The sequence below is a fragment of the Rana temporaria genome, chromosome 3, assembly GCF_905171775.1.
Source record: "Rana temporaria chromosome 3, aRanTem1.1, whole genome shotgun sequence".
NCBI classification, from domain to species: domain Eukaryota; kingdom Metazoa; phylum Chordata; class Amphibia; order Anura; family Ranidae; genus Rana; species Rana temporaria.
Genome location: NC_053491.1, coordinates 408,008,094 through 408,034,221, shown reverse-complemented (window position 1 = coordinate 408,034,221; position 26,128 = coordinate 408,008,094). Strand labels below are relative to the sequence as shown.

Sequence of the window (26,128 nt, the reverse complement as noted above, 5' to 3'; positions counted from 1 at the left end):
TTAATGTTCTTATTTCATGTATTTATATGGCGCAAATGTGCATGCATTCTTATGACATTTTGTTATCCTCGTCCTTCTATATAAAATCAGTGCTCAGCTGCACAGCGGTTCATTGGCCCCATGTGGTTACATGACAAGTCCACTTAAACCTATGTGGGTAGCTAATGACAGGTGCACTTTAACGTGTTTGTGTGGCATTATATATATATATTTATTCTTTGCTGCAATATTGGATGTTAACATACAACGTCATGCACATATTAACAGGAATTCTTTTGTTAATAAACACAGATGAAGTCAGATTTAATAAAGAATAGAATTGCTTTGTGACATGCAACATTGTAAAACACGTGTTTTAGTTTGGATGGTGAAGACACGTGGCACCACCTATGGGTTTGAGTTGGTAACGGCAAGCCTACAGATAGTGGCTCTACAACAAAAGACAATCCCGGAAAAGGTTCATACAAATAAAACCAATTGTGTACTTAAAAGTGGGGTATGCCTGTACAGTTTTTCGAGGCAAATGAAACAGAAAATAAAAACTTCAGAAGGGTGATAAGTGAAATTGTTCCACTGCTGTAATTACTGAACATTGATGAGTTGTGGCAATGTATCAATGATGACCAGGGCCGTTTGAAGGAATTTCAAAAACGGGGGCCCCCAAGCACCACCCCGCACACAAAACCTATATTAGCACTACATTATTTTTTTACACCCATGTTCTTACTCCCCCCCCCCCTCCCTAGTCCCTATGTTTTTCTATTCTCACCTCCCCTTCTTCCCTGTAGGCTGTAGTGTGGCCGAGCTCCTCTTCCTCCTCTTAGTCCGGTGTTCTATCATTCTGGGTCCCCAGTCCCCTATCAGATAGTACCGGGGCCGGGCCGGGTACCGCACGGTACAGGAGATTTAGTTTCCTGTGTTCCCGGCTGGACTGACAGGAAGTGAGCACTCAGTGTGCACTTCCTGTCAGTCCGACCGAAAACCGGAAACTGAATCTCCTGTACCACGTGTGGTACCCAGCCGGACTGACAGGACTCCAGGAGGAAGGAAAAGGAGCTTGGCCACGCTACAGCCTGGGAAAGGGGAAGTTGGGGGCCCCAGGCAAGCTCGGGGCCCCAAGCAATTGTTTGTTTTGCCTGTCCTGTAGCAACGGGCCTGATGATGACAGAGTGATTTTTTACAAGTTTGATAACTAGTACCTTCTGTAACTGTAAAGGTCTAAACAGAAGTTTCTCTGTGTTAGGACTTACATTTGTGGTTGGGGGTTGAGCTGCATTTTGACTTCCCTGACCACCCCCTTAACCTGCAAATTTGTCAGGGAAGTACACATCCTGCTGCAAAAATGATTACCACCTCCCTCCCTCGTCGTGTTTGGTGAATGTTGTTGTACTGCCACCGTGCCAACAACTATAAGCAAAGCATGCCATTGCTGGGAAAAGGTGTGGCATTTGCAGAGCTAAAACATTTCACCTCCTCAACACCTGTCCAACACCTCTGAAAAATTGATTGACTGCTGATCGCTTTCCAGAGGGGTGACGAAGGCTGCTATTAGTGTAAACTTCAGCAGGAACCAGACAATTTTGGATCTATCTATGAGCAGGCTGGTTGTATGAAGTTGATCTATTGATTGATTTCAGTACAACCAGCATGTCGTTTTTTTTCCGTGTGATTACTGCCAGCAGCTATAGCCACCAAAAGTGATCATTGGGGGTTATTTACTAACTGTGCACTTCTAATTGCACTTGGAAGTGAAGTCTCTGTAGATCTGAGGGGGACATGCAAGGAACATAAAAAACAGCTGTGAAGCACCCTGATGTTTAGGCAGGGTTGTGATTAAATTTACTGTCAAGCGATAGTTGCCTTGGCCAATTGTAAGGAGGTCAATTGATTTTGCCCTAATTCTGGAATTGCTGCACTTCTCTCTTCTGTCGCTAGATGGCCTGGTGACATTAGTTAAGACAAGGGCATTGCAAGGATTGCAGATTAGGAATGAATCGGGTGTCTCAGCCAATGGGCAGGGATTTTCTTGAGTCCCTTGGCCTTCTGGCAAGGTGACCGGGGTTCTGTGCCACCTGGATGGCTGTCTGGGTGGACGTGTGTTGTATTGCCCCGGGCTGCTAGGCCAGAAACCTTAGACCTATCGTGGGGACATCTGGCTGCTAGGCTGTCTGAGGGCCTATCCAGAAGCAGGAAAGCAGCATTGGGTTGGGACTGTGGGCTTATAGTCCAACCAGAAGGAACGGTTCTGCCGGCCAGGGAACCAGTCCTGGTCGGTGGTAGAGGGAAAGCTGTCGCCACTAAGGGACCATCCACCTTACTATCCGAGACTATTGTTAGTACAACAAGCCTGTGTTATTTTATGCATGCGATTACTGCCAGCTATAGCCACCACCAGTAATTATTATAGTGTTCTGCCAGCAGGGAGGGTTGCAGAAGGATTCCCCATCAACACTGATTGTGTGTTGATGGGGGAATAGGGCAATTTCCTTTCCTGCAACCCGTGATTGGAAAGAAAATTGCATCGTCTATGGCTTACCTTAATATTACCTTAATATAAGAGTGTTAAAAACAACACTAACCAACATTTCTGCATTTCTTCGCTAGAGCCTTATCTTTAACATTTCTATCCTATGGATGCCTACAGGTAGCACTGGCTGTCCATTCTACAAAGAAATGATTGATTTTACTGCCCATGCCTCCCTCCTCTCCTTTCTATAGGCAAAAACTTGATTGCTAGGGCCGCGTACACACGGTCGGACAAAACCGATGAGAATGGACCGAAGTTCATTTTCATCGGACCAAACCGACCGTCTGTATAGCCCATCGGTCTGTTTTCCTTCGGTCCAAAATTTTAAAACATGCTTTAAAATCGAACCGATGGACCGCTGCCCGATCGATCCAAACCGATGGTTAGTACAGAAAGCATTGGTTCAAAACCTGCGCATGCTCAGAATCAAGTCAACGCATGCTTGGAAGCATTGAACTTCGTTTTATTCAGAACGTCGTGTGTTTGACGTCACCACGTTCTGACCCGATCTGTTTTTGGAACGATGGTGTGTACGCACATCAGACCATCAGGCCACTTCAGCGGTAAACCGATGGAAATGGCCCGTCGGGCCATTCTCATCGGTTTGGAACGACCGCGTGTACGCGGCCTTATAGGAAGACCAGATCACGTCAACATGAATAACCCTTCCACGGTGTCTGCAAGAGCATTTATTTTGCTATGTAACATACTGCTTTATGTTATCAGCAAGTAATGGGAATACCGAAGAGGAAGTTTGCTCAGTAAACAATAGGCATTTTTATCTCAAATACAGTATCTACAGTTCTAATTTAAGGACACATATGATGGGATGTCAGCTTAAAATTAATGTTTACAAATGATTAATGTAGCGACATGGACTACCAGTAGAAAACACTGTACCTTGCCACACCTCGACATTGTTTGTCCGTGTAATAATCGGTGTAACCAGTGACCTCATATTTGTGTGCCCAACAAAGTGAATTATTGGACAAATAGTTCTTCAGAGAGTTGCTTTGCACCCATGTACCTTGAGACTACACATCCCAGGGATCTTTGCTGTAACATGAAGATTGCTGAGACTGCTGGGAGTAACTATAAAAGGAGCCAAAAATCCCACGTGGGGGCTCTTCCAGTGGCGTCACTAGGGCTGGTGTCACCCGGTGCGAAAAAAACTATAGTCCCCCCACGGTACAGACCACCCTCCACTAACTACAGCCCCCCCCCCCCGCAGTATAGATCCCCCTCCATCAGTACAGACCCCCTCACTAAGTTACAGACCCCCCATCAATATAGACCCCCTCCCTCAGTGCAGACCCCCCACCTCAGTGCAGACCCCTCATCAGTACAGACACCCCCACATCAGTACAGACACCCCTCAGTGCAGACCCTCCCAGAAGTACAGACACCCCCCTCAGTGCAGACCCCCTCTCAATCACAGACACCCTCCTCAGTGAAGACACCCTCTCAGAGCAGACCCCCTCTCAGTTACAGATACCCCCGTCAGTGCAGACCCTCCTCAGTTACAGACACCTCCCTCAGTGCAGACCCCCCTCAGTTACAGACACCCCATCTCAGTGCAGACTCCCCTCAGTTGCAGACCCCCCAGCAGTACAGACCCCACTCAGTGAAGACACCCCCCTCAGTTGCAGACTCCCCAGCAGTACAGACACCCCCCTCAGTTACAGACACTCCCCCCCAGTGCAGATCCCCCTCAGTACAGACACTCCCCGCTTGGTGCAGACCCCCCTAGTGCAGATACTCCAGTACAGACACCCCCAGCAGTACAGACACCCCCCTCAGTGCAAACCCCACCAAGCATTAGACACCCCCTCCCCCATCAGTATAGACACCCACCTTACCTCACAGACATCAGAACAGCAGATGCACACAGCGGTGTGTCCCTCGAGCGCGGGCTCCTCCTCCTCTGTGGATGTAAACAGAGGAGTGGGTGGCAGTTTCGTTCCACTCCACTGAGGGACACAGCCACGGAGCGAGCTGAGAGGCACAGGGAAGAGGGTGATGTTAGTGGTGCCGCTACCCACGGGTGTCACCCCTCTGGCGGGTGTCGCCCGGGTGCAGACGGCACCCCTCGCACCTGCCTAGCAACGCCTCTGGTCTCTTCCTCCTGGGCCTCAACTCAAGACGGACCTCTCTGTGCAACAGGGAGAGAGGTTGCGGCCTACCACGCGTAGTCCTACTTTCAACCCGAGGCCTAAGGGGCCTTGTTCTGTTGTTCGCTGTTGGACATCCTGTCGTCAACATCACCCAGATACCCTGCCTGTCGTGAGGGTGCGTGTGGCAAGCTTCACTTTGGAAGATCGAGACAGCTAATCCGCTGCACTAGTGCCGCTACATGAGTTCCTGTACAGAAGACATTGGAGCGATTTGGTCGTTGATGAGAGGGCAAATTGCTTAAATGTTAACTCATTGCCACCATTACAGAGACACTTTGCACAGACATCCCAAGAACAATTTACTGCATTGCTTGAACTTTGTGCTCAGACGCCTTTAGATCTTCATCACTAGGAATCTATTTTGTATAGTGAGGTGAGGGGCGCTATATCAAAATAGTGGATGCGTGTCACAATGTGCGTTTGAGTAGTACACAGTGTAACTGTGTACCCAAATCTATGTGAAAAACCAAACAGATTATAGTCTAAACTCTATAAGTACAATAGTGCCAAATGCTGTGGAAAAAAAAAAAAAATATATAAAAAAAAAAAAAAATGTAAAAGAATGTCCAGCAAATAAATAGTTAAGTGCAAAATGGATCCAGTGTTGTATCAAGTCCAGGTGCAAAATGCAAATAATCCAATCCCAAATCGCAGGGAAAAGTGCAAATGCTAAAGTGCTTGTGAATCTTCAAAATAGCCAAAGTGCGAGAAAGAAGTGATCCGCCTTCACCTATAGGTCACCAGAATAATAATGGATGGCTCCTTACCACACGGTGTTGACCAGATTACTTAAAATATGGTCGATCAGGCTTGTTTTAAATGAGGATCAGCAGGGTCTCATTGGGTTCCAATGTCAGCGATTGCAGCAAATGGTGTACCAAGGAAGGAGAAGAGATACCACCATAGTGTAAAACCATTTAATATACAAAAGTTAAAATTACAATGCCAAATGGCCTCTTACTGTTGCTGGTGCCCGTTCCCGGCACTGAGGCTGTAGGTGGTGGGGTTAGTAAGACAAGATAAGAGATGGCCGCGTCCTGGTCCACTAGCGTGCGTTCCACCGCTAGTTGTCCATCAACCAGTGAGACCGGAAGTGCGTGGCTATGCGTGTGCGCTCGGATACTGCCTCGACGTCACGTTTCAGTTAAACCGTCTTCAGGAAGCGTATCCAGCACACGCAACAGACATCTATTATATAGGTCTGTTTATCAGCCTGTGGGAGGGGCAATCGAATCATGTGACAGCCTCTGTCCCAGTTACCAAAGCTCACATATTAAACACATTATGGCTGTGCAAACTCTCCAATCATAAATCAATACATACATGTATCTGCTCGCTGCTTAAAATACCTGAAATGTATCTTTGAATTCTTATTTGGACGTGTTGAATTTGTTTAAAACTCTGGCATTTTTAATATGCTATGCAATGGGTCCATAGTGTTCTGTGCGCCATCTAGAGGGGTTATGTGGTATTGTGCAAAATAGCACCAGTATTCTAAATCCATCTAGATGCAGTGCGTTTTTTGTTCTCCCAGTTATATTATTATTTAATATGTGTGCCATTTGCGTAGCCTGTAAATTAGTTAAAATAGGTTATAAAATAATAAAAAATAATAAAAATTATACAATCCTACTCGAGTAGTACAAGGAGTGTGTATGTAACTTTAGTTGTAAAACAATCAAAATTCTACACACCAAGGCTCAGGTGGTGCAAGGAATGTGTGTTTTCCCTCTACCCTTTTGTTTTGTGTGAGCCCAATTCAAGATGGGTTGGCCGATGGGTGATGTGCAAACTGCCCAGCCCCTTGGAGTGGGGATCTCCCAAAGTCCTCTGGGTGTGTGTATGGAATGATGCACTAAACTGTTTGTTTGCTCACCCCATAGGTCTGCCGTTCACGCATCAGTTAAAAAACAATTAAGGTCGAGCTCTATATTGAGCCCTAGTGGTCGCATAGTCCTTAGACGATGTATCCATTGAGTCTCGTTCTGAGATACTGCCTTAGTAAGGTCAGTACCACGCCAATGTTTGGTAATCCTATCAATTCCATAGAATTTTAACAGACTCGGGTCCCTGTTGTGGTACAAGTCAAAATGCTTAGACACGCTGTGTTCTGGGTACCCGTTAATTATATTGGCCACGTGTTCGTTTATTCTGACTTTAAGTTCGCGGGTAGTCCGGCCCACGTATTGCAGAGTGCACGGACATTCTAGGACGTACGTTACAAATTTGGAATGGCATGTTATCAATGGTTTGATAGTGAATTCTTGTCCAGTTACACTGGACGTGAACTTACTGATCTTTTTTCCTTGCCTTTTTGTTTTCTTACAGGATCTGCAGCGGGTGCAGTAGTGGAAGCTGGATCCGTCCAGGAAAGTGTGTGGCTTTTCTGGAGGATCTGGGACATTGGTGGCTACCATATTTCTCAGGCCTGGTGCTTTCTTATAGATAAAGGTGGGATGTTTCGGCAGGATTTTGACCAAATCCATGTCTTTTAAAAAAACGAAAAAAAAAAACGAAAAAAACATCACAAGGGCCTCAACAGCAGGGTGGGAGGGGACCCCGGTGGGAGGGGACCCCCACCCCAGCCCCCATACAATAGTGGGTACCATCCAGGACCTCCTAATAATTATCAACCTGCTCCATATATGGCACCCAATCACAACCGGTTTGCACCCTTGGACAATCGCCCAATGGATTACAACTATTCCAACTATTATCAGGGTCCCCAACAGTATGCCCAGAGACCCCCTAGAGGCAAATCCAGGGGCAACCATAGAGGCAAACAGGGACAACAACACCCTGGACAGCAGCCAGGGGGGGAATGGAGGGGCTGGAACGAGCCCTACAAGATTCCCACCAATTCATCCCAGCCCCCGAAAATAAACGCAGAACCAGAGGCAAAAGAGGGGGAACCGGGAAGAAAAAGAGCCAGGGACAACTAGGGGAAGGCATTTTCAATTTGGCGGGGGTAGACCTTTCTCAGGCAGAATTAACAGTCCTGTCACAGGGTCTAAAATTCGCCCCCAACAAATGCCTGGATAAAATTCGAGGCCTTCATAGATGTGGAAAAATTTGTGAGAAAATTAAACATTAAAAAACATTTTTCAAAACAAACCACATATGAACCCCAAACAGAAAATACAGGATTCCAACACAGCGGGTTAAGAAACAGTTCGGTATTCAATCCACAAAAAGGGACTCACCATCATGTGGAAGTCTTCAAAAGTATGGTGCAAGATTTGGAAATTAAACGCACCACTCATAGTAACAAATTGGTGATGGAGGGAATTAAAGCATTGGAACAGAATAAAAACATAGTAGTACGCCCAGCAGACAAAGGCGGAGGGGTAGTCATACTCAAGAGGGCGGACTACTATGGAGAGATTGACCGTCTTCTGAGTGCTACTGACACCTATTTACCACTCTCGGGAGATCCGCTGGGTAAACTTAAATTAGAACTTTCACTATGGGTGGAAGATGGGAAGGTGCAATCCATCCTAACGGAAAAAGAAGCACACTATCTAGTGCCCAAAGTACCTCGCACACCTGTCCTTTACATTGTGCCTAAGATACACAAAAACAAGACCCATCCACCAGGAAGACCCATCATCAGTGGGATAGGATCACTCTATTCCAGAGTGGGAGAATATTTGGATTTCTTTCTCCAACCCCTAGTTGTACAGGGGAAAGCCTATCTCAAGGATAGCAAAGAACTCATAAAATCGTTAGCATCCATCACAGTTTCAGAGGAAACGTGGTTGGTAACTGTAGACGTAGAGTCGCTTTACACCAACATCCGGCAAGCAGACGCAATTCTGGCAGTAAAGGAGGCCTTGGAAGAAAAATCTTCATTACCCCAGGCCCAAATTGGATATTTGGTGAAGGGTCTTAAAATAGCTATGGGAAACAACTACTTCTGGGCCCAGGGAGACTTCTACAAGCAAATCAAAGGAGTCGCAATGGGCGCCAGGTATGCCCCCAGTGTAGCTAATCTGGTACTTAACAGATGGGAGGAAGAGACCATTTTTAAGGACAATGTTACATCGCTTATATATTACCGAAGGTATATAGACGATATTTTACTATTCTGGGAAGGTCCCCAAGCATCATTGGAACAATTTTTATCCAAAATGAATACCAACAACTACGGTCTCAGTTTCACAGCAGAGTCCAGTAAGACTTCCAGCCATTTTTTGGACCTTACGCTAACGAAAAAGGGCAGCCGGGTTCTCACAAAAACGTATTTTAAACCAACGGACCGCAACGGATTCGTGCCTATTTCAAGTTGCCATCACCCAAAATGGCTGGGTGCAATACCAAAAGGGCAATACATGAGGATCCGTCGAAACTGCGATGATGTTGCGGATTTTGAACTACAAGCCGCAATATTAACTGAGAAGTTTATAGAAAAAGGTTATACCCAAAATGCATTGTGGAAAACGCAGCAAGAAGTCTTGGCAATGGATAGGGAGTCCCTCTTGGAAACTAGAGTGAGACCCCCCAGAAAAGAAGATGTACCTTTTATATCAGGTTACCACAGGCAATATAGAAGTGTGGAGAAAATTGTCAAAGAGTTTTGGCCTATACTTTTAAAAGACATGGATTTGGTCAAAATCCTGCCGAAACATCCCACCTTTATCTATAAGAAAGCACCAGGCCTGAGAAATATGGTAGCCACCAATGTCCCAGATCCTCCAGAAAAGCCACACACTTTCCTGGACGGATCCAGCTTCCACTACTGCACCCGCTGCAGATCCTGTAAGAAAACAAAAAGGCAAGGAAAAAAGATCAGTAAGTTCACGTCCAGTGTAACTGGACAAGAATTCACTATCAAACCATTGATAACATGCCATTCCAAATTTGTAACGTACGTCCTAGAATGTCCGTGCACTCTGCAATACGTGGGCCGGACTACCCGCGAACTTAAAGTCAGAATAAACGAACACGTGGCCAATATAATTAACGGGTACCCAGAACACAGCGTGTCTAAGCATTTTGACTTGTACCACAACAGGGACCCGAGTCTGTTAAAATTCTATGGAATTGATAGGATTACCAAACATTGGCGTGGTACTGACCTTACTAAGGCAGTATCTCAGAACGAGACTCAATGGATACATCGTCTAAGGACTATGCGACCACTAGGGCTCAATATAGAGCTCGACCTTAATTGTTTTTTAACTGATGCGTGAACGGCAGACCTATGGGGTGAGCAAACAAACAGTTTAGTGCATCATTCCATACACACACCCAGAGGACTTTGGGAGATCCCCACTCCAAGGGGCTGGGCAGTTTGCACATCACCCATCGGCCAACCCATCTTGAATTGGGCTCACACAAAACAAAAGGGTAGAGGGAAAACACACATTCCTTGCACCACCTGAGCCTTGGTGTGTAGAATTTTGATTGTTTTACAACTAAAGTTACATACACACTCCTTGTACTACTCGAGTAGGATTGTATAATTTTTATTATTTTTTATTATTTTATAACCTATTTTAACTAATTTACAGGCTACGCAAATGGCACACATATTAAATAATAATATAACTGGGAGAACAAAAAACGCACTGCATCTAGATGGATTTAGAATACTGGTGCTATTTTGCACAATACCACATAACCCCTCTAGATGGCGCACAGAACACTATGGACCCATTGCATAGCATATTAAAAATGCCAGAGTTTTAAACAAATTCAACACGTCCAAATAAGAATTCAAAGATACATTTCAGGTATTTTAAGCAGCGAGCAGATACATGTATGTATTGATTTATGATTGGAGAGTTTGCACAGCCATAATGTGTTTAATATGTGAGCTTTGGTAACTGGGACAGAGGCTGTCACATGATTCGATTGCCCCTCCCACAGGCTGATAAACAGACCTATATAATAGATGTCTGTTGCGTGTGCTGGATACGCTTCCTGAAGACGGTTTAACTGAAACGTGACGTCGAGGCAGTATCCGAGCGCACACGCATAGCCACGCACTTCCGGTCTCACTGGTTGATGGACAACTAGCGGTGGAACGCACGCTAGTGGACCAGGACGCGGCCATCTCTTATCTTGTCTTACTATCCCCACCACCTACAGCCTCAGTGCCGGGAACGGGCACCAGCAACAGTAAGAGGCCATTTGGCATTGTAATTTTAACTTTTGTATATTAAATGGTTTTACACTATGGTGGTATCTCTTCTCCTTCCTTGGTACACCATTTGCTGCAATCGCTGACATTGGAATCCAATGAGACCCTGCTGATCCTCATTTAAAACAAGCCTGATCGACCATATTTTAAGTAATCTGGTCAACACCGTGTGGTAAGGAGCCATCCATTATTATTCTGGTGACCTATAGGTGAAGGCGGATCACTTCTTTCTCGCACTTTGGCTATTTTGAAGATTCACAAGCACTTTAGCATTTGCACTTTTCCCTGCGATTTGGGATTGGATTATTTGCATTTTGCACCTGGACTTGATACAACACTGGATCCATTTTGCACTTAACTATTTATTTGCTGGACATTCTTTGACTTTTTTTTTATATATTTTTTTTTTTTTCCACAGCATTTGGCACTATTGTACTTATAGAGTTTAGACTATAATCTGTTTGGTTTTTCACATAGATTTGGGTACACAGTTACACTGTGTACTACTCAAACGCACATTGTGACACGCATCCACTATTTTGATATAGCGCCCCTCACCTCACTATACAATATATGCAAGTCAGTCACCTGATTTTATTTGGGAGCAGCTTCACTTAGTTAGTCACTTGATTTATCAAGTATATAATTTAGTGTAATTCATTTGGCGCGAGATTTCTTTTTCCTGTATACTAGGAATCTATTGCTTTCATCAAACCCAAACGGATTACAGTTTTACAAACTCCAACTAGCTAGCGATGAACATAAGATCTGCAACTCTTTTGCCATTACTTATAGGAAGGCCTCTATACTACTCTTTGTAGGCTGGCTCTTTTCATTAGGATAGCATAGGCTGGCTATGCTACATCTTCATTACAGTGCCGCATAAGTAGCTAACTGAAACACCCACTAGGAGGTGAACTCTGATCAAAAAGGGAGTGCACATATATATATGTATATAAAATTGTTGTAGCTGAATCATTGTTTGTGTCTTTGGGAGGAATTTGTTTGCTGAGTTGAAGCTGTAATCTCAAATCAGATTTATTTCCTCTCTCTTTGAAGTAACTTTCACCTCTAATCTAATTATTATTGCAACACTACAAGGATGTCTGAACCCAGAGTGTCAGGTGGGTTGGAAGGTTCACTTTGTCATGGCCGTGCAGATGAGCAAGTAATTCTCAGCAGTCCCCAAGGGGGCAGTGCTACATTATAGACATTCGTTTCATAAGCCTAATGTATATGATTGTGTCTTAGGTGAAGTGGTTACAGTGTCTCTAGAGATAATGTTATTTGTGCCCAGCTTACCATCCATGCCTCTAGGGAAATTGGTGATGGTTGGTGGTGGTGAACATATGGAAGTGCAAGGAAGAGACATCCTGCGATCAGGAAGGGGCAGAGGCACTGCCCGTTTGCAGGGTGGTGGAGGCCTGGCCTGTTTCAGGGCTGAAATAGAAGACAAACAAGAGTTATCTAATACAATCACAGCCCATAGCTGTTCCAAATGTTCTATAACCTATTATTCTCAAGTAGACCGCCAAACATAGCTGCAAGAATATTTATTCAGTGGTGTAACTATTAAAGTTCAGGGGATATTACAGCAAATACAATGACCTGCTTCATTCCCTGCTCTGTAATCCAGAACAAATGTGCAAATTAACCCCAACATCCAGGAGTAAAAAAATATACCCACAATATGCTTTGGCCGGACGGTGAGCGCCGACTACCTGAATAATGGCAGCTGGTTGGCTGTGCAGAAGTGCCTATCAGAGCCAGCGGCTTTCCGAGTACAGCCCTTGGCTCCCAGAAGCTTATCCTCGGGACGTATGAGAGGTGCGTTCCTTGGATAAGACTGACGGCCGTCTCAGCCAATCAGGTTCACCGATTCTGGTTATCTGTAACCTGATTGGCTGAAGCGTCATCGAGGACGGGAGAAGACATCGAGGGACGTGGAAGGAGAAAGGTAAGTGCCGGGCGGGGGGTATTTTACAGGGCACAGCGGCGACAATGGGCACAGAGGCGACAATGGGTACAGTGGTGACAAAGGGCACAGTGGCATCAATGGGTACAGTGGTCACTAAGGGCACAGTGGCATCAATGGGTACAGTGGTGACAAAGGGCACAGTGGCATCAATGGGCACAGTGACATGCACAGTGGCAACAATGGGAACAGTGGCGACAATTAAAGGGCACAGTGGTGAAAATTGGCACAGTGGCGACAATTGAGGGGCACAGTGGCTGCGTTTGATGGCATGGCACAGTGGTGACAATTGATGACACAGTGGCTGTGTTTGATGGCATGGCACAGTGACTGCGTTTGATGGCATGGCACAGTGGCTGCGTTTGATGGCATGGCACAGTGACTGCGTTTGATGGCATGGCACAGTGGCTGCGTTTGATGGCATGGCACAGTAGTGCGAATTGATGGCATAGTGACTGCGTTTGATGGCATGGCACAGTGGTGACCATTGATGGCACAGTGACTGCGTTTGATGGCATGGCACAGTGGTGACAATTGATGGCACAGTGGCTGCATTTCATGGCATGGCACAGTGGTGACAAATTTGATGGGCACAGTGAGGCTGCAATTTTTTTCTATTTTGTTTTTTTCGTTTGCGCCCCCCCCATAAAATTTTTAGCACCAGACGTCACTGGGCTCCATCCACCCAAAAGTCTGCCTTCATTTTGCAAATGGTTGCAAATTACCAATCACGGATCATAATCACTTGAAGAAAGAATACCAAACGTACGTGTTTTCTGCCGTTGATGATTCTGACAAAAGAAAACAAAGAAAACAGGTATGAGGGACATGCAAGCTGCTAAGACGTTGTTTAAAAGCTCAGTACAACAGCTGTATTTCTACCTTTTAAATGCGCAAGCTCATAAGTAAGAAGCAGCATGTCTATAAATCCAATTTAAAATCCAAGCCTAAGCTCCCTACACAAGAGTGAAATTGAATCAATAAATTGGAAGGGCTCTCGCACTATCCGTGCTAAATACTTTGGGGGGGGAGCACTGCTGCAGTTATCTGGAACTGGCCCTGGCCAGAAATATGTGAATGAAATAAATGATGGTGACTGCGCTGTGTGAGGAAGTGGAAAGAGCAGATGCACAGGGAAGTGAATAGCAAAAACCCACCACTGAGTAATCGCTAAAACCAGTGGGGGTGGGAGGTCTGTGGGTCAGTAATGGTGAACAGCAATAAGCATAAATTAAATATTAACATACACTATAATTAAATTAAATAGTGAACATCACAAAGATGAAACGCATGTAAATCCAAACAGCTTAGTTGATGTGAATGGTGCCAGAAAGTTCAAATTAAACACAATCCAGGTGGAGTCCCAGAAGAGGGAAGATGTGGGACCGTAATAAGGTAAAAAAGTCATATAACACAAATAGAGTCTTAAAGTGCACTGTGAACGATAATAGAGGCCCAAGGGGGTATCCCGTGGTAGAAGAGCAGACTTCGGTGCGCACACCTCTAGTGGTGTAAAAGGCTCACCTCCAGGCCATAGCACGGACAGCCTAAAACCAATTAAACACAGTGGGCCAGATTCATCAATAGATACGCCGGCGGATCTCCTGATCCGCCGTCGTATCTGTGAGACCCGACGGTCGTATCTCTGAGATCCCACGGTCGGAGCTATGCGACTGATTCATAAGAATCAGTTCCGCATAGATCTCCCTTAGATCTGACTGGTGTAAGTGACTTACACCAGTCGAATCTTAGGCTGTAATCTCCCGCCGGCCGATAGGTGTCGTCGCTTTGTTTTACACGTCGCATATGCAAATGAGGAAAACCGCTGATTCACGTCCGTACGCCCGCCCGTCGCTCTTTTTCAACGTCGTTTGCGTTCGGCTTTTTCCGGCGGAGAGCTATTCCTGCTATATGAGGGGTAGCTAATGTTAAGTATGGCCGCCGTTCCCGCGCCGAGATTCAAAATGTTTACGTTGTTTGCGTAAGTCGATCGGGAATCCCGATGGCCGCAATTGACGTACCCGCCGCTAACAATGACGTCCTAGCGACGTCATTTGGAGCATGCGCACTGGGCTTTTTCGCCGGCGGCGCATGCGCAGTTAAATCGGCACGGGAACGCGCCTGATTTAAATTGTACACTCCCCCTAGCCGCGGAATTTGCATTCCCCTGATGAAGTCATGTGATGTGACGCCACGCGTAGGGACAGGAAGTACCAGACCCCACACATCCTAACGGGAGGAACACGAGCACGGCGCTCGTTTTGTTTGGAAACACCTTACCACTGGAAATGTGAGTTTTTTTACCCTTTCTTTTATATTAAACCTTTTTATGTGGAGCTGCACCATTGCCTTCCTCTTGTTTTTTGTTTACATACCCCTCAGAGCACCCAACACCCAGTGGATGCCTAGGTGGTAACGAAAGATAGAGGAAGTGCACCTATCAAGACGGATCGTACGAACTCGCCGTTCGTAGGAGATAGGCCCACTGCTATAGGCCTCCATGTGAGTGCATGTGATATATTATCTTCCATACCTGCAGTCACAGTATTATGCCATATCTGCCCTTGTCTTTCACTTTCAACATGACCATTTGATGTGGAGATTTTGATGTCACCTCCACCCTGCTGAGCCTGTGAACATACAGTGTGTAAATTGGTTTTAGGCTGTCCGTGCTATGGCCTGGAGGTGAGCCTTTTACACCACTAGAGGTGTGCGCACCGAAGTCTGCTCTTCTACCACGGGATACCCCCTTGGGCCTCTATTATCGTTCACAGTGCACTTTAAGACTCTATTTGTGTTATATGACTTTTTTACCTTATTACGGTCCCACATCTTCCCTCTTCTGGGACTTCTGGGACTCCATTTAGATTGTGTTATATTTGAACTTTCTGGCACTATCCACATATACTAAGCTGTTTGGATTTACATGCTTCTCATGTTTGTGATGTTCACTATTTAATTTAATTATAGTGTATGTTAATATTTAATTTATGCTTATTGCTGTTCACCATTACTGACCCACAGACCTCCCACCCCCACTGGTTTTAGCGATTACTCAGTGGTGGGTTTTTGCTATTCACTTCCCTGTGCATCTGCTCTTTCCACTTCCTCACACAGCGCAGTCACCATCATTTATTTCAAGAGTGAAATTAATTCTCTGCTTTGGCTGCCTTCGTAATGGGCTCATCCTCTGACTGAGTCCAATATGTACATATGTAATAAACAGCCAAAGAAGTAATGCACAAAGTTCAATCTACAGTAACCCATAGCAACTTCTTCCTGTATTGGAATCAGACCAATACAGTATTCATTCTGGTTTCTTTGGGTAGTGCACTTTGCCTGTGGCACTTTAAGACTGGGTTCACACGTGTCCTGCTGTGGTTTGAAGTCCAGAGACTGGTGCGTTTCTGTTCACGGGTTCAGGTGTAAATTTCTGCCTGAATTCGCACCTGAACCAGATCCAAAAACGCACAGGACCCTTTTCAAAATCGCACCGCAGCCGCCCCGGACATGTGTGAACCAGCTTCATTAAAGAGCCGGTCACATTCACATGTTATGGGAATTGGATGCAGTTAAAAACACATCCAATTCACATATATGTGGACCCAACCTAAATCTTATGCCTTTTTTTAATCCCAACTGTCTGCTGCTGCAGTTACATACCGCTCCCCTATTTACATATGTAAGGATTGTGCACAGAGATAGAGAGAGTCATCTTTTTACAAAATGAATCCACTAGTGCAGGGTGTGATAGTGTGGTACCCCACCAGTGTATGAATGCAGGATTCTCAACCAGGCAGGTTGAGGGGCTCCAATGTATTTGCTTGGTTGGGAAGAAACTGGCTTTTCTGTTTCCTCATTAGTCCACGTTGGGAGCAGGTATGCACTGGGAAGAAGCTAGAGAGTGCAAGTGTGCACTGGGAAGAAGCCAGAGAGTGCAGGTGTGCAAACGATGTAAAATTTTCAAATTTCGACGCGGGAACGACGGCCATACCTAACATTGGCTACGCCACCTAGGGGGCAGCTTTATCTTTACGTGGCGTATCTCTTACGGAAACGGCGTATCTTTACTGCGACGGGCAAGCGTACGTTCGTGAATCGGTGTATCTAGTCATTTACATATTCTACGGCGAAATCAACGGAAGCGCCACCTAGCGGCCAGCGGAAAAATTGCACCCTAAGATACGACGGCGCAGGCCGTCGTTTCTTAGCTAGGTTTAAGTGAATCTCAGTTTGAGCATACACTTAAACTTATGACGGGCTTAGATTCCGAGTTACGTTGGCGTATCTACTGATACGCCGGCGTAACTCTTTGTGAATCCAGCCCAGAGAGTGCAGGTGTGCACTGGAAAGAAGCCAGAGAGTGCAGGTGTGCACTGGGAAGAAGCCAGAGAGTGCAAGTGTGCACTGGGAAGAAGCCAGAGAGTGCAGGTGTGCACTGGGAAGAAGCCATAGAGTGGAGAGTGCAGGTGTGCACTGGAAAGAAGCCAGAGAGTGCAGGTGTGCACTGGAAAGAAGCCAGAGAGTGCAGGTGTGCACTGGAAAGAAGCCAGAGAGTGCAGGTGTGCACTGGGAAGAAGCCAGAGAGTGCAAGTGTGCACTGGGAAGAAGCCAGAGAGTGGAGAGTGCAGGTGTGCACTGGTAAGAAGCCAGAGAGTGCAGGTGTGCACTGGTAAGAAGCCAGAGAGTGCAGGTGTGCACTGGGAAGAAGCCAGAGAGTGCAGGTGTGCACTGGGAAGAAGCCAGAGAGTGCAGGTGTGCACTGAGAAGAAGCTAGAGAGTGCAGGTGTGCACTGGGAAGAAGCTAGAGAGTGCAGGCATGCACTGGGAAGAAGCCAGAGAGTGCAGGTGTGCACTGGGAAGAAGCTAGAGAGTGCAGGTATGCACTGGGAAGAAGCCAGAGAGTGCAGGTGTGCCCTGGGAAGAAGCCAGAGAGTGCAGGTGTGCACTGAGAAGAAGCCAGAGAGTGCAGGTGTGCACTGGGAAGAAGCCAGAGAGTGCAGGTGTGCACTGGGAAGAAGCCAGAGAGTGCAGGTGTGCACTGAGAAGAAGCCAGAGAGTGCAGATGTGCACTGGGAAGAAGCTAGAGAGTGCAGGTGTGCACTGGGAAGAAGACAGAGAATGCAGGTGTGCACTGGGAAGAAGCTAGAGAGTGCAGATGTGCACTGGGAAGAAGCTAGAGAGTGCAGGTGTGCCCTGGGAAGAAGCCAGAGAGTGCAGGTGTGCCCTGGGAAGAAGCCAGAGAGTGCAGGTGTGCACTGGGAAGAAGCCAGAGAGTGCAGGTGTGCACTGGGAAGAAGCCAGAGAGTGCAGGTGTGCACTGGGAAGAAGCCAGAGAGTGCAGGTGTGCACTGGGAAGAAGCCAGAGAGTGCAGGTGTGCACTGGGAAGAAGCCAGAGAGTGCAAGTGTGCACTGGGAAGAAGCCAGAGAGTGCAGGTGTGCACTGGGAAGAAGCCAGAGAGTGCAGGTGTGCACTGGGAAGAAGCCAGAGAGTGCAGGTGTGCACTGGGAAGAAGCCAGAGAGTGCAGGTGTGCACTGGGAAGAAGCCAGAGAGTGCAGGTGTGCACTGGGAAGAAGCTAGAGAGTGCAGGTGTGCACTGGGAAGAAGCCAGAGAGTGCAGGTGTGCACTGGGAAGAAGCCAGAGAGTGCAGGTGTGCACTGGGAAGAAGCTAGAGAGTGCAGGTGTGCACTGGGAAGAAGCCAGAGAGTGCAGGTGTGCACTGGGAAGAAGCCAGAGAGTGCAGGTGTGCCCTGGGAAGAAGCCAGAGAGTGCAGGTGAGCACTGGAAAGAAGCCAGAGAGTGCAGGTGTGCCCTGGGAAGAAGCCAGAGAGTGCAGGTGTGCACTGGGAAGAAGCCAGAGAGTGCAGGTGTGCACTGGGAAGAAGCCAGAGACCCAAGCCTTATGCCGCATACACACAACCGTTTTTAATGTCATGGAAAAAAAATCTTTTTCTCTATGTGATTCTTGTAAAATTGTATCTAAGCACCTCGAAGCTCTGAGGACGAGGGTATACCCTTGAAAAGCATCAGTGTCTGCTACATACTATTGGGTAAGGGTATCATCTGTGCCCAGCCAGGGCTGCAGGCTGAGGCCATGGTCAATGTTTCCTTCTGGTTTATGCTATGAGCCTTAAAGCGGAGTTCCGGCCACAATTTCACTTTTTAAATATAAATACCCCTGTAATACACAAGCTTAATGTATTCTAGTAAAGTTAGTCTGTAAACTAAGGTCCGTTTTGTTAGGTTGTTACAGCATTTAGACACTTTATAAAATAGAAATTGACTGGGGCCATCTTAAGTGTGGGCATCATGAAGCCAGACTGTATGACTTCCTGGATTTCAGCCTTGCAGATCTCGCACATGCTCAGTGCTTCACAAGCAGTGTAATAGGTTTCAGATCAGGTTTCAGCACCTGTACTGTCCAAGTCACATGATTCTTCGAGACTGGGGAGTGCACAGACTCCTGGAAAGTTACACCCACTACATTCCCAGGAGTCTGTGCGGTGTAGGTTAGGAAGCTTAAGCACCTAGGTGCAGGAAGAGGGAAGATTAACTATTCTGCCTAGCAACAACACTTTGAAGGCATCTAAAAAAAAAAATGTTTTCTTAAAGGACTAATGACATTTTTTTAAAACTACTGATGTAATGTTATATTTATGGGTGGAACTCCACTTTAAGGCCCATACACACAATCTGACTTTTAGACAACAATGGTCCGACAAACGCTCCATCAGACAATTGTTTTCGGTATTTCATCGGACAAATGTTCATCTTCTACCATACCTCCAAACGTTTTGAGATGGGAACAAGGGACACCTATTATCAAAAAATAGGGCACACCCCCTGCCACACCCCCTCAAAGAAGATATATACAAAAAAATATTAGTTAAAACACACAAGTGCATTTTTTTCCCAATATTTTTCTTTATACTGGCTTGTAAAATATACAACTGCAGCAATTTAAAATTTGGATGAACGGTTTAGCATTGTGAATCACTTTTTGAATGACAAATAGTGCATTTTATATACAACTATCTAGATCATACCAAAATGAGATACACATGAGAAGGAAAGAGGGACAGAGGGACATTGGGCCAGATTCACAAAAGGGATATGACGGCGTATCTCCTGATACGCCGTCGTATCCCTGTTTCTATCTATGCGACTGATTCATAGAATCAGTTACGCATAGATATCCCTAAGATCCGACAGGTGTAATAGTTTTACACTGTCGGATCTTAGGATGCAGTACCGCGGCCGCCGCTGGGGGGAGTTTGCGTCGTAAACCAGTGTCGGGTATGCAAATTAGCAGTTACGGCGGTCCACGAAACTTTTTCCCGTCGTTACGTTGGCCGCAAGTGTTAGTTTGCCGTCGCAAAGATAGGGCACCTTTTACAAAGTGTAAAATTACTACACCATGTAAAAGTATACCCGTCTTTCCCGCGTCGCTTTTGAATTTTTTTAAAAAAAAATTTTTTCCGGCGCAAGTCTTTTTTTCACGTCGCGATTCACAAAACGTTGGCGCGTCATAATTTCGCGCAAAGCACGTCGGGAAATTTGCGCCGGGAGCATGCGCAGTACGTCCGGCGCGGGAGTGCGCCTAATTTAAATGGTACCCGCCCCATTTGAATTGGCCCGCCTTGTGCCGGACGGATTTAGGATACACCGCCGCAAATTTCCAGGTAAGAGCTTTGTGGATCGGGCACTTAGACAGAAAATTTGCGACGGTGTAACCTAAATCGGTTACGTTACGCTGCGCCCGGGCTACGTGAATCTGGCCCATTGTTCCAAATCAGGGACAGTCCCTCGAAATCAGGGACAGTTGAAAGCTTTGTAATACTGCCATTGGTAATGTTCTAGGCTGGTGATCCCTTTGCTTGTTATTTAACCACTTCCATACCGGGCCTATTCTGGCACTTGAATAGTTCTGGAACTCAGAACCCCCAAACATTATATTTATTTTTTAGCAGACACCCTAGGGAATAAAGTGCCGGTCATTGCAACTTTTTATCTTGCACGGTATTTGTGCAATCATTTTTCAAGTGACTTTCTTTGGGGGAAAAAAAAAACGGTTTCGTGAATTAAAAAACAAAACAGTAAAGTTAGCCCAATTTTTTTGTATAATGTGTTACGCCGAGTAAATAGATACCTAACTTGTCATACTTTAAAATTGCACACACTCATGGAATGGCGCCAAACTTCGGTACTTAAAAATCTCCATAGGCGACGCTTTAATTTTTTTTAGAGGTTACCAGTTTGGAGTTACAGAGAAGGTCTAGTGCTAGAATTATTGCTCTCGCTCTAACGCACGTGGCGATACCTCACATGTGTGCTTTGAACGGCGTTTACATATGTGAGCGGGACTTGCGTGCGCATTCGATTCTGAGCGGGAGCTACCGGGTACAGGGGCGTTTTTTTTAAAAAAATTCTACTTAATTTTTTTATTTTGACACTTTTTTTTACATTTTTTTTGTTCACTTTTATTTCTATTACAAGGAATGTAAACATCCCTTGTAATAGTGTGTGACAGGTCCCCTTTATGGAGAGATGCAGGGTTAATAAAACCCCACATCTCTCCTCCAGGCTGGAAAGCATGAGATCGTGAAAAAAAATTCACCGATCTCATGCTTTCAGCCGCGATTGCGGCTTTGTTTATTTCCAGGTACCCGGGCGTGACGTCATAACGTGGCGTCCAGGCCTCCGACGGTCATAGAGATAAAAATCTCTATGCTCTTCATTCGGCGGCGGCTGATTTGTTCTCCGGGCCTCCGATGGCACAGAAGAGCCCTGAGAAGCACCGGATGGCGGCGGGAGGGGGCGGGGAAATCCCCTCCAACCGCCTATAAGAACGATCAAGCAGCAGAACCGCCACTATGATCATTCTTATGGATGCGCAGAATCGCCGCCTGAAAAGAAGGATATCTGAATGATGCCTGTAGCTGTAGGCATTATTCAGATATCACCCCTAAAGTAAAGGACGTCATATGACGTTCTACGGTAGGGATGTGGTTAATAAATGTTCATTGTTTTTAATCGATAAGTCCCAAGTCACAGAGGTTATTAGCTGCACTAAAAATAATAATTTACCTGCTGAATTCTGTCTGGTAAGGGAGGCTTGTGTACACTTGGTCCCCCTGCAGAATGATCTGAACGAAATAACAAAAAATATATGCGTGTGCCATAAATTGTGATTGTTTTCTTACTGTTTATCAGTACATAATATATTACCATCACAAGGTGTTTATCAGTACATAATATATTACCATCACAAGGTGTTTATCAGTACATAATATATTACCATTACTACTGTGTTTATCAGAACATAATATATTACCATCACAAGGTATTTGTCAGTACATAATATATTACCATCACAAGGTATTTGTCAGTACATAATATATTACCATCACAAGGTATTTGTCAGTACATAATATATTACCATCACAAGGTATTTGTCAGTACATAATATATTACCATCACAAGGTATTTGTCAGTACATAATATATTACCATCACAAGGTATTTGTCAGTACATAATATATTACCATCACTACTGTGTTTATCAGTACATAATATTACCATCACAAGGTATTTATCAAGGCAGCCATATCAAGTCCTACTAGACCAATGGTGGTCAACTTTCTTGATATCGGGGGCCCCACCCAAATGTGACCTCTGACATCACCAAAGGGCTGTAAATACTATTCTGTCATAGTAGTGCTACAGAAAGCTGTCTGAGCCTGCAGACAGGTGACAGGTAGGGAGCTAGGGATGAGCTCCGGCGTGTTCGCACAATACATGTGCAGAGCCCGCCAGGAAGTCTGCACGGCGCTGCGCTAATCACAGGCAGTGAGACATTTCCCAATCTCTGCAGCCGAGCATCGGGACAATGTCTCCCTGCCTGTGATTAGCGCAGCGCCGTGCCGACTTCCTGGCGGGCTCTGCACGTGGAGTGTGCGAACACACCGGTGCTCATCCCCAGGGACAGGAGATGACTGAAGAACCCATGCATGCTACAAGAGATGGTCAGAGATTGTAGAAATGCCACAGGAGAAAGACTGGGGGCAGTTGACACTGCTAAAGACCACTGCTATTCAGCCCCCTTGTTATACGGTGGCAGGTCGGCATTATTCCTCAAACCGCTGTAGCTGTATGTCAGTCCCTTTAAGCGGGATAGCAGGCATCGCGGGGTGCCGATGCTCTTGAACGGCGGTCACGATGACCACCGGCCGCGAGCATGACAGGCAGAACAGGGACGTGCTTGTGTAAACACACAAAACCCTGTTCTGTGAGGAAAGACAGATCGTGAGTTCCTAATAGCTAGAAACAACGATCTGTCATTTCCTCTAGTTCCCTCCCCCTACAGTTAGAAAACACCCTAAGGAACACAATTAACCCCTTGAGCGCCCCCTAGTGTTAACCCCTTCCCTGCCAGTTAATGTTTACAGTAATCAGTGCATTTTTATAGCACCGATTGCTGTATAAATGCCAATGGTCCCAAAAATGTGTCAAAAGTGTACGATGTGTTCGCCATAATGTCGCAGTCCCAATAAAAATTGCAGATCGCCGCCATTACTAGTAAAAAATAATAATAATCATAATAAAAATGCTATAAATCTATCCCCTATTGTGTAGACGCTATTACTTTTGCGCAAACCAATCAATATACACTTATTGCGATTTCTATTACCAAAAATATGTAGAAGAATACGTATCGGCCTAAACTGAGAAAAAAAACACTTTTTAAAAAAAAATTGGAGATATTTATTATAGCAAAAAGTACAACATATTGGGCCAAATCCTCAAAAGGGATACGCAGACGGAACTGCTGTTCAGCCTGCGTATCCCTGTGCCTATCTTTGGAAACGATCCTCAGAAGCAGTTTTCCAAAGATAGGCAGAAGATCTGACATCTGTAAGACACTTACACTGTCAGATCTTAGGATGCAGTACCGCATCCGCCGCTGGGGGCATTTCTCATTGAAATGTCGCTTTGCGTATGCAAATGAGGACTTACGGAGATCCACAAAGCTTTTCAGCTTTGTGTTTTCTGCGTAAGTTTACGTTTGCATACGTAAAATTAGTTCTGCTTTTACAAAGTGTAAACTAGTAACACCTTGTAAAAACAGATCTTTTTTTCGATCGCCGCGTTTTTTTTTACATTTTGAATTTTTTTTCCCGGCGCGTAACTTTTTTTTTACCCGACGCAACTTTATTGTCCCGTCGCAATCCACAAAGCCCGACGTAACGTAATTTTGCGCGCTGCCCGTCGGGAAAATGACGTCACGAGCATGCGCAGTACGGCCGGCGCAGGAGCGCGCCTCATTTAAATTGTCATCGCCCCCTGCAGAAGAGGACCGCCTTGCGCCGGAGACATTTAAGTTACACAGCCTGAAATTTCTAGGTAAGTGCTTTGTGGATCGGGCACTTAGGTAGAAATTTTAAGTCAGTGTAACTTAAATGGGAAAAGATAAGTTAGGCAGGATTTTTGAGGATTTGGCCCATTGTGTTTTTTTCAAAATTGACAATTTTTTTTGTTTATAGCGCCAAAAAATAAAAATCGCAGAGATATAAAATTTGTGAAACAAAAAAAATCACAGAGATGATCAAATACCACCAAAAGAAAGCTCTATTTGTGGGGGAAAAGGACGTCCATTTTGATTGGGTACATTGTCGCACGACCGCGCAATTGTCAGTTAAAGTGACGCAGTGCCGAATCGCAAAAAATGGCCTGGCCATTGAGCAGCCAATTCTTCTGGGGCTGAAGTGGTTAAAGATCAGAGAAGAAATATAGAAAAAAGAGAAGGTTAGCGCAGAAAATAGGAATACAGTGAAATAAATAATCCAAGCCATTTATCAACTAGTCTAGAACCCAATCTAAAGAATGTTTTCCTTCACCAGGCTGAGTGGGCACCTAGGTAATAAAACACAGGCTACAGTCTGCAGGGGGTCTGAGGGCAGCACAATAAGTGCTGAAGGGCTGCACTCAGCCCCTGGGCCATATAAGTTGGGCACCAAGGAACTGTACTATGCCTTTTTTTCTCCCTTTTTTGTTTTACCTAAATATACACTCTTGTTGTCCTGGGGTGTCCACATACTGTGAGATGTTCTGCTCTGCAGATCGCATGGAGGGGCTTCATACAAGTCCGAATCGTCCTCCTCACTCTCCTAGAGAAGCAAGTAGGTGGTAATAATAAATGTGGATATAAAAACACGTCCACAGAAAAGCAGTATATGGATTGAAGCAGATGCTTACCTCGATCACTTCATTTTCTGAAAAGAAGACAAAGACTTTATGTCAACTCTAGTCACATTATTAAAGCAAAAAATCTGCCCTCTCTAGTCCCCCTCCCCCCCATCAACAACCTGCTAAAAATATGTTTAAATAAAACTTTATGTTTTCATTCTACACCTTATTTTAGACATCACTGGGTCTTTGCGCTTCTCAATGCAATGCAGGCAGGTCATGGCTGGCGGGAAGTGAAGCCGGGGTGCTGTACATAGTAGGGTTGCACCGATACCACTTTTTTAATGTCATGTGACAGTGGCACTAATATGCAGCACTTTGGACACTGACAGGTGACACTGATGAGGACTTTTTTTTTACAATTTTATTTTTTACAATGTATTATTTTTTATTGTTTGTTACTATATATATATATATATAAAGAGAGAGAGAGAGAGAGATATATATATATATATATATATATATATATATATTAGGGCTGTTACTGATCAAAATTTTTCTGTTCGATTAATCGTTTTTTTTTTAATCGATTAATCGACTAATTTCGATTAATTATAACACACATACAGATCCAACTACTTTTAGCTGATCTCCTTGCAGGCTGATTCCCAGTGCAGCTACCAACAACTGGAAAAATGGATAGCAGGATACAAAAAACACACAAAGGCAGCGCTCGATTGGAATAGCATTAAAACTTTCATAGTCCTCAAGTAGGTAACCAAATAAATATTGCACTGGAGATAAAATGGATGTAGCTACATAAACTGTAAAAATGGTGCGAGTAATACCAAACGGTACCAAAAGCAGTCATAAAAACATGTAGCTAAGTATGATACTGGTATAAAAATGTGTACAACGATACCACTGCTGAATCCAGATGAGGAGAGGTTAACATCAGTCCGTTGGCATGTAGATGTCCCATGAAGGAAACTATCACAACTCCCAGTGGATGGTTGTAGAATCCCAGGTCGATAGAGGGAAGTGATAGAGGGAAGTGTAAAGCCCCATACACACTATCAGTTTTCCTGTCAGTTTTCTCTTCAGGTTTACCAAAACCA

At 45.2% G+C, this 26,128-nt stretch overlaps 1 protein-coding gene across 1 annotated transcript in view; it reads right to left on the bottom strand.

Annotated features, from left to right (window-relative positions):
• The window catches only part of SH2D6 (SH2 domain containing 6), a 44,940-nt gene extending 19,789 nt beyond the window's left edge, over positions 1–25,151 (bottom strand). The window contains exons 1-5 of the mRNA XM_040345964.1: positions 25,080–25,151; positions 24,883–24,991; positions 21,913–21,971; positions 13,591–13,612; positions 12,149–12,286 (exon numbers count right to left, since the gene is read on the bottom strand). Of these exons, the coding sequence (XP_040201898.1) occupies positions 12,149–12,286; positions 13,591–13,612; positions 21,913–21,971; positions 24,883–24,919 (256 nt within the window). The 5' untranslated portion in view covers positions 24,920–24,991; positions 25,080–25,151. The remainder of the gene's footprint in view (positions 1–12,148; positions 12,287–13,590; positions 13,613–21,912; positions 21,972–24,882; positions 24,992–25,079) is intronic.
• Positions 25,152–26,128: the final 977 nt, after the last annotated feature.